This window comes from Haliaeetus leucocephalus, unplaced genomic scaffold, assembly GCF_000737465.1.
Source record: "Haliaeetus leucocephalus isolate CR32 unplaced genomic scaffold, Haliaeetus_leucocephalus-4.0 Scaffold0, whole genome shotgun sequence".
In the NCBI taxonomy this organism is placed as follows: domain Eukaryota; kingdom Metazoa; phylum Chordata; class Aves; order Accipitriformes; family Accipitridae; genus Haliaeetus; species Haliaeetus leucocephalus.
The window spans coordinates 4,033,050-4,044,861 of record NW_010972436.1 but is presented as its reverse complement, the minus strand read 5'-3'; the positions used below and the strand labels follow the sequence as shown (position 1 = coordinate 4,044,861).

At 38.0% G+C, this 11,812-nt stretch overlaps 1 protein-coding gene across 9 annotated transcripts in view; it reads left to right on the top strand.

Moving 5' to 3' along the window:
- The window catches only part of CCDC132 (coiled-coil domain containing 132), a 99,810-nt gene that overhangs the window by 9,928 nt on the left and 78,070 nt on the right, over positions 1-11,812 (top strand). For all 9 annotated transcript variants that reach the window (XR_774548.1, XR_774551.1, XM_010570302.1 and 6 more), the window contains exons 3-8: positions 1,305-1,427; positions 2,042-2,113; positions 6,774-6,827; positions 10,097-10,167; positions 10,590-10,707; positions 10,794-10,829. Coding sequence is in view for 7 of the 9 variants with exons in the window: in XM_010570302.1 (XP_010568604.1) it covers positions 1,305-1,427; positions 2,042-2,113; positions 6,774-6,827; positions 10,097-10,167; positions 10,590-10,707; positions 10,794-10,829 (474 nt within the window). In the remaining 2 variants the exon portion in view is untranslated. The remainder of the gene's footprint in view (positions 1-1,304; positions 1,428-2,041; positions 2,114-6,773; positions 6,828-10,096; positions 10,168-10,589; positions 10,708-10,793; positions 10,830-11,812) is intronic.

Sequence of the window (11,812 nt, the reverse complement as noted above, 5' to 3'; positions counted from 1 at the left end):
CCCCCCCCCTTCTTTTTTTTTTCTTTTTTTTCTGCGAGAGGTATGTTAGAGGAGCAGCAGCTCCTTCTGATGCTTTTCCAAACTCTTCACTCGTCACCCCTTGGCTACCTCTAATTCCATAGAGAAACAGAACCTTGCTTTGTATTGAAAATGTCGCTTTGCTGCATAATGTGCACGCGTTGACCTTATTTCAATTGATGTACAAAATAAGCAAGTTAGTGGTTGTTTAGTCAATAAATCTAAAATCTGATGCCTCTAGCTGGTGAAATAAGCCCTTGAGCTCTTGGTGATGAAAATGCCAGCATCTTGTCCCACTGTAACAACTCGGCATTGTTGGAAAGCTTGGGGTCTTTATGGGACACTCAGTCTGCTGGATCGCTTTATCAGGATTAAATTCCAATATCGAGCAATTTGATCCATTTTATATTGATTTTTGGTGAAAGAATATCCTGGCATTTCTCCCTTTTCAGTCTCTGATAAAAGATTTTCATTCCTTTGGGGGGAACAGCCTCCAGGAGAGGGCTAGTGTTAGTTGAAATGTCCAGTATAAGAGGGGAAGATGAGGCTCAGGCTCAGTCCTTGGTTTGTTGCAACCAGTGGAAGCAGCTGGGTTGTTGAGAAGACCTTCCGGGGAGATCGTGACAGCAGGGAGAGGTGGATGCGCACCTCTTTAATACTAGCTTTCAGAAAGCTGACAGCACATCTCTGCTTAGACCACCCTGCTAGTCGGAGAAAAATCTGAAATCTGTTAATTTTGTGCAAAGAAGGCAGATCTGTTCTGGTTTTGCCTGTAAAAAATTCAAGTATTTAAAGGCACAGCTTTTATTACAGTGAATTCTGAGGGCTGAACTGAAAAGTTACACGTTTGTAGTGACACTATCTACCTTAGGTTTACAAAGATGGTTCTTCTGGTTTAAAAAATTGGGGTTTTATTTGTTATGTTTTTGTGGGTTTTTTTTGCTTCTGGAGAAATAACCTGCCAATTTAGTTTATTATGAGAATTTCTAAACTTTAGGAGGAAAAAACTGTGGACTCAAAATGCATTTGTGCCATAAATGTATTGATGAAGAAGTGTTTAAGCGATCTGCAACACTGGAGTCTGCACTATGTTCTTTGAGAATTTTTAAATATCTTACTGTTTGTAATGGGAAGAACAAATTGCAGTGTACTGATCTTTCTATTCTTTGCCATTGCTTCTTATATTAATGTTGTAAATGGCTTTTGAAAAGTGTTTGTTATGGTAAAACATTGTTCTTGTTAGGATGTGATATTAGATCATGGAAATCCTTTTTTGTTTTGTGAAGGAGGAGCTCAGAGAACTACGTGAAGAACCAACTGATCCTCAAGCTCAGCAAGAAATAATTAACAGCATTGAAGAAGTTTATTTTTCCAATGATTCCTTTGATATTGTAAAATATGAGTTAGAGGTAAGCTCTCTTCTTAAAAGAAAAGACAGTAATGTAACAAAAAATGAGGGTCAAAAGTATGCTTTTTTTTCAATGAGCTATTTTTCCTTTTGTTTCTTATATCTTGCATTAATACAAAACTGTACCCTCCCGCCTCATCTTGCGGTTGTGGAGCTTCTAGCATATAGTATTGGTACAGAGTCTTTCTTTTAACATGGTAGAATTAGTATCAGTTGTGCTAACAGGCACTTCATAATTTAAACTACAGTGAAAAAGCCAAAATAGTTGGAGGAAAAAAGAAAATCTGTTCTGTATTTTGGGTATTTTTTTAGCAAACTGACTGAGACATCATAATTTCAATGATTAGGGGGGTTGGGGGTATACATATATGGCTTAAAATAAGGTAACTTTGAGGTAATTACGATATTATATGATGTAATTATGATAACACATTGTTTATTTTAACACTGATTTATTTCAGTATCCATCATTTGAAATAGTGGATTAATTCTGCAAATTAGATTGCAGAAGCAATAACAATGTTTCTTTAATGGAATTGATTGGTTAGTTAATATTACGTATGTATTTAACATCCTTTAATTTCTCACTGAATTTAATTTGTTGTTTACATGCAGAGGCTTCCTCCAGTACTTAGTCTTCAAGAACTGGAAGAGTACAGAGACAAATTAAAACAACAGCAAGCTGCTGTAAGTAAAGTTGTTTCCTCTACCCTCAGGCAATTTGTTGTATTGTCTATAAGTCTAGCCAGAAGTGTAACTGAAAAAGTTTTGATTTCTTAAACATTAGATATTAAGCATTTTTGTTTTAATGTTATTTTGTGTGCTTTTATAGTGGAAAATCATATCAGTAAATCATATCATCATGTGAAATCATGGAAGTATATCTTGGCGATAAATATTGTAACAAGGAGAAAATGTGCTAACTGTTTCTTTAGAAATGTGATTTTCTGAATGTTCAGCTTTTCCTGTGTATTGCAAGAAAAGTAATGTTCAACACAGTGCTGAATAGTGCAGTAGTATCTCTTTTTTTGAGGTATTTCTGGCAATGTAAAACAAAATGTTTTAAAAACTCTTTCCTTAGAGTTGCTATTTTCTCTCCTCTTTTTCATTGCCAATTTGTTAATCGTCAACAAGGGTTTCTAGTGAATACTGGTACAGAGTTATTACATAATGAAACAAATGAAATGTAAACAAGAGTAATAACTATAATTTACGGGGGAAATCATAATTGCAGCTTCTGAAAGGTACTTGTTACCTTTCAGGCTTTTTTATTTTCTATTCATACATTAACTATTGATTCATTGCTCTTTTAAATATCAGTAATATGGTACAGGAAATGAATGTATTAACTGTGGCATTTGGAGAGTACCTGCAAGTAAAATAACAGTAATAATCCTAATTCATGTCTTTGAATGAATGAAATGTATAGAAGGAGAATATTGGGTCATTAACAATACATAGAGAAAAAGTTCCTTCTGCCTAAGACTGCTTATGCCAGAATAAACCTATGAAATTTTGTAAAGTATTAGTGAGAAGTTGAGCAAATGAATATTCCATGTTTCTCACCAAGAGGTATAAGGGAAGAAGTTGAAAGTGGGTGGAGGTTTTTGGTTTTGTGGGGTTTTTTTTGGTTGTTGTTTTGTTTTGTTTGGGGTTTTTTGTTGTTGTTTTGTTTTGTTTTGTTTTTTAAAGTAAGAGGACATCTGATGGTGACCTAGTTTTGCAAGGACATACACTCAAGACTGAGAGACAACTTCACTGAGATTTGCTGGATAATCCTAATACCTGTTGTCAGTGTCTTGGCCATTCTGCCTGCATGATGGGAACTGGCTGCAGCTGGGGGAGTAATCTCAGTGCATAACTGCTGCTGAAACATGAGAACTGGAAAGTGCAGGAAGCTAATGAATAATAGGGTTGAGAACTGAGCACAAGGTTTCCAGTGAATGTGGCCCAGATGTGTCTTTCTTTTAGAAAACAAACAAAAACTCTCAAAGCCAAAACTTTGGACAACAAACGTGTCCAATTCTTCCCCCAACACCCCTCCCCAGTCGGGATTGGGCCTTTCTTGTGTCTTCCTTAATCTAGTCCAATTGATTCTGCTATAGGAAGGAATTGTTGCTTGGATTTATTTTCTTCCTTGGGCATGTGCCAAGTTGCTAAAATTTCTTGTGTGCTGTATATCATGTCCTTGTGTCGTATTTCCAGGTGAGTGTGAGAGACTGTTGCATATTTTCTTCTCCTGTCTCAATTATTGTCCATTTATCTTGTGATGTATCATTTAGATTGCTGTCTCTCTTAAAGGACGTTAGTGTCCTTCATGCAAGACTGTACTGCAGAATGTTGTACGTTGTTAGTTCAGTCCCGAAAATATTTTAATGCTGATTGTGAATAGATTATTAGATAGAGGACTCATGAAGTCTGTTGACAGATCCCACAATACCTCTGCTTTTGAAAAAGAATAGGTGCTGCCTTTTTCACTTCAGTGCCTGTATCTATAGTTGGCATAGGAATTTACAGTAGTGGTTCAGAGATAATTCCAGCTTCTAAATTTTGGTAACACAAAGCACTCAAATGACTGAATTACAGGTGATAGAGCTCTGATCTTCCACTTTTCACTGACTGTTACTATCTGCTTTTGCACAGCTGATCTTGGTCATGCCTTTGGTTTTGGGGTCACTATAGACTCCGTATTTTCTGTAGGATTCCCATTACAGTTTTCCATTCCATTGGATGGATTTCAACTCACTCAAGACTTCTTTAATATGTGTATCATAGCTTTAATTTGTCTAATCAACTTGGTACAGACAATTTGAATTAGGAGGCTTTTTTGTTCTATGTCTGTTTGACTTAATTAGTTTACTGATATCCTCAGCTGTATCTTTTTTTTCTTGAGGAGATGAAATATTTTTTTCCTGATGTGATTAGGAGAGAGAAAATTGTTTGGTTCTCTAAAAGAACATTGTTGTTTGCATGCATTGATAACTGCAGTCACATTCATTGCTAGCAATTGCAATTCTGGATACCAAAAGTTAAGAATCACACAATTGTATGGAAGATGCCAAAAGGGATGGGACAATTTGGAAATGAATGGAAGTAACCTGGGATAATATCGCTCATCCAAATGAAAGGAAAGCTTGGAAGCTCAGAATAGTAGTATCACTATGTTCAGGGAAAGAAAAAAAAAAACATATGGCTGTGGCAGATGCTTGACAGCGTTGAAGTTGTTATTAGTCAAGGGTAACTGAGAACTTGCAAAACAAACAAAAGCAGTGCTGCCTTGGTTTAACCCCAGCCAACAACTAAGCACCGCACAGCTGCTTGCTCACTGCACCCCTGCCCCGGCCCCCTCCCTGGTGGGATGGGGGAGAGAATTGGAAACGTAAAAGTGAGAAAACTCGTGGGTTGAGATAAAGACAGTTTGATAGGTAAAGCACAAGCTGCACACGCAAGCAAAGCAAAACAAGGAATTCATTCACTACTTCCCATCAGCCCGCAGGTGCTCAGCCATCTCCAAGGAAAGCAGGGCTCCATCACACGTGACAGTTACTTGGGAAGACAAATGCCATCACTCTGAATGTCCTCCCCTTCCTTCTTCTTCCTCCAGCTTTATATGCTGAGCATGACATCATATGGTCTGGAATACCCCTTGGGTCAGTTGGGGTCAGCTGTCCCAGCTGTGTCCCCTCCCAACTTCTTGTGCTCCCCCAGCCTCCTTGCTGGTGGGGTGGGGTGAGGTGAGAAGCAGAAAAGGCCTTGGCTCTGTGTAAGCACTGCTCAGCAACAGCTAAAACATCTCTGTATTATCAACACTGTTTTCAGCACAAATCCAAAACATAGCCCCATGCTAGCTACTATGAAGAAAATTAACTCTATCCCAGCCAAAACCAGCACAAGTGTAAAAACTGAAAATGAAATGCGTCTTTTATTCCTGTGTACTGCTTGATGAATCCCCTTAACAGTGAAGAATCAAACTTTTAGACTTGTACTAGTGCAATGTGTAACTAGCAGTTATATCCCTGTCCTAAATCTTTTACAGGTACAGCGCTAGTGGGAAGAACAGGTTGGAAAAGGGAGGTAAAAATTTCACAGGATACAGACTCTGCAGTGAACAAAGCTTTTTTAGAGCCCCAAGGTCATGTAGGCTTGTGTAGCATTTGGCCTGATAACATCCTTTCCTGCCCCCACTCTGCTCTGGAGTGGTTCTTTTGCTGTCCTGCAGAAGAAAGCTCTATTATTTATAGAACAACTAAGAGGTTTTAAAATTGTTTCGTGATTTTTGGCCATTTTTTAATATGGAAGGAGGAAAGCATAGCTAGTTGTATGCCCCTTGTCCAGATTGCCAGCTGATGATATCAGGGTACTTTGAAGACCATTTGTGTGCAGGTGCTTTTCCAGAGGATGGGAACTGACCTGGTGGAGCCACTGTAAGTTTGTTACAGGAATGCTGGTTGAAGATCCCAGCTTCATGCTATATTTGACTAAGCAGTGAGATACATAAAAATCTCCTCATCTCTCTTCCCCAGTAGCGCATTGTGGGCTGGCTGACTGTCACAGCCAGTTTTATTTTATTCTCATTTCTGGGAGTATTGTTCCCCAAGAATATAGAGCAATACCAATAATTTTGTTGTCATGTTTGAAACTATGTTTGTAGTCCCTGCTGAAAAATGAAACAAAACACACTAGTGTCAAGCTTACATTTATTAGACTGTTAGTGTTGGATTTTTTTTTAAAGCTTGTGTGTGCACAAGAGACTGATCAAGGAAGCAATCCCATTTTTAAATTCAGTAGAGACAGCAGTTCTCAGTAGCATTCCACCACTTTTCATTCAGAACAATGGAGAAAATTTTAAAATATGCATGTTCTGTGTGCAAAAGAAAGGGTATAATGCTCACAGGGTGAATATTCATTTTGACATGGATTTTATTTAACACAATATCAGTCTGAAAGGTAGGTGTGCTTATGGCTTGCTTAGATCTCCACGGTAGATGGTTAACTTAAATTTGTACTCTAGCAGTAGCATAAGCAGAATGTAAACACTTGCAGTGTCCCATATTATTTCTGTTTTCTATTCTAGCGTGTTCCTTAACAAGCAGAGAGGTAAGGGATTAATTTAAAAATGCCCACTAATTCCTAGATGGAACTGTAAACATTTTTCTTTTCTTGCTCCTAAGGAAAGCTGATTGTCATTTTTAGGATTTTTTACCTTGTTGTGGCATATTTATTAATAAATTGGAAAACTACAGAACTAAATGATACGGAATCACAAACTTCTTGTAGAACTTCAGCATAGGGATGGCCTACTTAATTGAGATTGCTATGTATCCCATATAATATTCTTCTTTTTAAGGTATCTAAGAAAGTTGCAGACTTGATTCTTGAAAAACAGCCTGCGTATGTTCAGGTAAGACAACTAACAGTCACTTTTTAAGAGTAAATTACTCCATTTTGTGCTGTTATAATGCTGCACTTGTTTCATTGGGGATTAAACGTAGTAATTTGTTAGTAGAGATGCTAGTGCCTGGTTGGAACTAGCTGTCTATGTATGCTAAACGTGTTATCTGTAAAGAATGAAGGGTGTATTGAGCTGTAGGCCCTTAGGATGATAAAGGCTTTGGCATATGACCATTTTAAGAAGGCTTTCTGAAAATATAAATTCACAGGTTTGACTAATACCTGTAATGGACTTGAACAGGAGTTTCTTTAGTGCCTATGTTAGGAATAGTTTCAGATCTTTTTCCGTAAGAGAAAACAGCAATGACCTTTTCAAAGAGCACTTAACCAGAGACCTGCCACTAATCTCAGGCAGTTGTGACAAGAAAGTGTCTAAGAGAAAACTGAGCTGGAAGTAGAACCTCAACATGTCAAAGATCTCTGAGAACAAAACAAAGCAAAACTACTTTAGCTGCTTGCAGTAGAATATTGGCACAGCTTTTCTCATTGCTTCCAAAACATAATTGGAACAGCTGTCATAATGATTCTCTAAAGAGAAGGTGTTTTTTTTCTACCCATTTATTTTTAATAATGCCCCGATACATTTGGTCAGCTCTGCCTGATTTTATCTGACCTTTCCAGGAAATGACAGTGAGAATTCTGCAAAGTGAAAACTTGGGATTGTTATCAAAGTAGTCTGAGAGTTATCCTGTGCTGGATAATTCTGTGTGTGTACAGCACCTTGCAAAAAGCATTGTCATACCAGTGGTTAACATTCTTCCTCTTGGGTCCCTGTCTTCCTTGCCTCCTGCTTCTCAGCTGGTATACACTGTTGCTGCAGGCTAGGGCGTGAACCTCCTGGGTGTTAACCCACAGTAGGCATCATGGAGCTGGAATTACCTTCCCCTTTCATCCAGAGGGCACAACTTCCTCTTCTGCTCGCTTATGCTCATGGCCTGCACATCTAGCCTTAGTGACCTTGTGAGTGTCCCATCTGTGCTCTGGCATTTTGCTGGGTAGAAGGAGGAGTGCTGCTGTTTGAAGAAGAATGGTCGGGGGGGTTGTGTGTGAGCATTGTTTGCATCATCTCCTGCAATAGCTGTAAGGGTAATATTATTTCAGTTTTAGTTAGAGGTGTCAGGTGGGAGGCTGTTGCAGAAGGAGGCTGGGTAAGTGCTACAGTGGTTGAGTCCTCATAAGATAGTGTAGAGGGGGGCAGAAAGGGTAATTGTATGGTACGAAAACCTTCTGGTATAGTTTTGCTGTTGTGCATGTTTGGAATTGATGTTTTTCATTGAGTGCTGCTTTTTCTGAATCCAGCAGCTTCACTTTGGAAACCACCTCTCAGTGCATAATAGTACTGTGGAGAATGTGCTGCTTGCGTTTTGCTGTGTAATGTTAATATTCTTATCCCAGCAACATCTTAGTGAGGTGCACATGTTTTATACCAAGACATTCTTTCAGATGTTCCAAAGGGACAAGTTAAAAATCCATCATGCCAGTAAGAATCTTTTAAAAACATTTCTCAAATGTATATTTGCCTGATTAAGTCAATAATCCTTCAGTGTTACTTAAGGGCACAGGCTTGCACAGAGTTATTCTTGTCAGTAGACATACTTACCAGAGATTTCTGGTGGGCATCATAGGACTCACTTTCCCACTGACTCATGAAATGAATCTCCTGATGTGCTGTGGGTACTTTGGTAATGGCAGCTCCAGTTCAGTGTCCAGTGACGGTAACAGGTCATTAGAAGAAGCAAAAATGGAGTTGACTCTTTGTCTCCTGGACACTGTGCAAAGCAAAGTGTGGGGAAATCATGGTTTGCACCCCATTCCTAGTATGAAGTACTGGTCTAACAGGCACTACTATGGGCTGAGAGAGGCATGGCACAGACACAAGGTAAGGGATTTATAGTTGTCCCTTCTCCTTAGAAGGAAAGGTATGCTTTAGGAACAACCAATGGGTGGAAGATTGTCTTTGAGAAGAGAAAAAATGTGTTCAGCCCTAAATGCTGAACGGAAGACTCCCTCTCTGAGGACTGTTAAGCTGCGCTCTCTCCCCATGCCTCTCCATCCAATGTTCAAAGGAGAGATTTTACAGATTCTTTGCAAGAGGCAAGACTGGAATGGAGTCGCTCCTTATTTTATGCGTTTCCTCATGAAAAAGGGAACAATGGCCTTTTGAATAGCTCTGACATTTGCAAGATATGTTTTTAGTGAGAAGTAGGTACTGAGGAAAGTAATCTTTGAATTTGGTTTCTTAAGATATTATGCATATCAGCAACTAAGCTGTTATTTTTCCAAAAGCAATGTTGATAACGTAAAGGAGGAACTGTTTTTGGTGAAAGGTGCAGCTCAGTGATTTGTTAGAATTACTTGTATCTTTGGAGACTGACCAGGAGCCAATCTTAAACTGAACTAAACTTTAAACTTGTTTTTGCTTGTCATATCTCTAGAATTACCTTAGTTTTCAAAGTGAAGATCTCCCTTTTCCCCATGGAAAGCACTTGATACATTTTGAAATTATGAGTACTATTTAAAAAAAAAAAAAAAGTTGTGGGTCTTTTTTTCTCTGTAGCGTGGGGACAGCATTCACTTTTCTGCAGTGCTGTTCTTAACAGAAGAAATGCTAATAGGTATATTAAAAATTTTATTTTTTTAAAGGAGTTTTCAGATTGTGCTACATACTTCACAAAGTCAAAATCAAGCTAAATTCAGGCCACCTGTGCTGAAGAGTGTTCAGCTGAAATTCAACAGGATACAATTAACATTCATTATGAAGTGACATCTATTAAATTGTGGAACACAAGTGCTTCTAAATGAGAAAATGCTGTGTGAAACTTTTTTTTGTTTGTTTCTTTGTTTTGCTGCTCTCTGTCATATTAATGCAAATTAAACCCTGTGCTTCTGTCCCTGAAGGATTGATCATTCTGCTGTGGTGCATTAATGGTATAGAGATTCCTAGGCTAAATGTACAGTATATAAATGTAGAGGGTCCCACTGCAATGAAAATGGATTTCAAGTATCTTTCTTCAAATAAATGTGTATTTTAAAGGATAGTTCTATATTAATGTTACATTCAAGCGCTTAGCATATATGAAATGATGAAACAAATAATATATAAAGTAACTCTACAAAGTCATAATAACATCTCAGGAGAATGCTACTAATCACTAGTCTTCACCGGTGTGTAGCATGACTTGAACTTGTATATTTATTTAACCTGTTGTCTCTCTGTAGGAACTTGAACGTGTTACATCATTGCAGACTGGCCTTCAGTTAGCAGCTGTTATTTGCACAAATGGAAGAAGGTATCTTGCTTAAATAACGGCAGAGATTGAAAGGGGGAAAAAATATTTAGGAAGAAATCTGTAAACCGAGGAAGTTTGCTTGCTGATCATGTTTCCTATTTATGTAGTGAATGGAATTAGCAATAGTAGTTAAAGATACTGAAACAAATACCAGCAGCTTTCTCTCTTGCAGCTCTCACTTCAATTGGGAGTTCTCTTTAAAACAGGAACCTTTTGAGGTACACTATTGATCCACAGACAAGTTCTGGAGAAGGGAAAACCTACCTTCTTAGTAGTCTGTTGGTATCATCTTAATTTCTGGATTTCCCTAACAGTGCTGACAGTCTTATTTTCTAGCATGTATTTTGAGGGACATGTTAGAATTAGAAATAAGCTTTATTTTACATATCATCAAAGATTATGTACATTTTTAACTTTTGCAGACACCTGAATATAGCAAAGGAAGGCTTTACACAAACTAGTTTGGGGCTTCTTGCAAATCAAAGGAAACGACAGTTGCTTATTGGACTGCTAAAGTCTCTGAGAACAATAAAAACACTGGTATGTACAGTTGTTTTTGTTCAGTGGCAAAATATTTTTCTTCATTTCTGTGTAGTTATCACTGTTGGTTTTTTTATTTTTTTTAGCAAAGAACTGATGTGCGTTTGAGTGAGATGTTGGAGGTAAGTCCCAGCCAGACTATTATAATTTGAAGCTGTTCTAAGTCTACTTTTGTCAGTCATCTTAGTTTTGTTCCTTCTTTCCTTCCTCTTGCAAACAGGCTATGGGTATGTGCATGTGATGAAATTATATTTTTATTCTTTTTTCAAATGTTGTGAGAAATACTTCATATCAAATTAGATAGCCCCTGTGCTGGGGGAGGGAGTATTTTCTGTCAAAGACTTACTCCTGCCTTTAGAACTGGGCACCAAGTTCTTGAGTTAGTTCAGTAAGAGTGCTGTGGAGTCTTCAGTCCCCTTCCTACCCTCAATTTATACTTCTTCTCTGGCCTTAGCTTGATATTCGGAAGAAAAAAGAAGGTGAGATTTAGCTGACTGTTGATATGCTGGGTCTGGATAAAGTACTTCTACTGGTATATTACTGTACAGATTTATATGTGGGCTCCCCACTTAGTATTTTATTTGTAAGTGCAGTAGCTTCAGTCCTTATTCAGTGCGTTGGTTTTTTAATAGTCCGTTGTAGAAAACATTGCAGCATGCAGGCCATGACTGATACAATATATATACTGCCTAATAATGCAGTAGATACTGCATGGAGCAAAAATAAGATCTTGTCTTAAGGTGATTAATTGTATGAAAGACAGCTTCAGGATTTTATTGACAACTATGTTTTAATCATGTAACAATTTTGACTTGATAGTTTGCCAAATATTTACAGCTAATACTGGATGGAATGTCTTTATAATAATCCCTAGTTACTAAATTTGGAAATTGAGTTTTAATAATTGTAACTCTTAAGATTCTCTGAGTTTAATTCCATCTTGGGTAATACACCTTGTCTCAGCACACATTCTTTACCAAGCAAGAATGTATTAATTTACAGGCTGCATACACACTGCCTTCAGCTCAGTAAGCCCTATACAATGATGTTGTGGTTTAACCCCAGCCAGCAACTAGGCATGACACAGCCGCTCGCTCACTTCCCC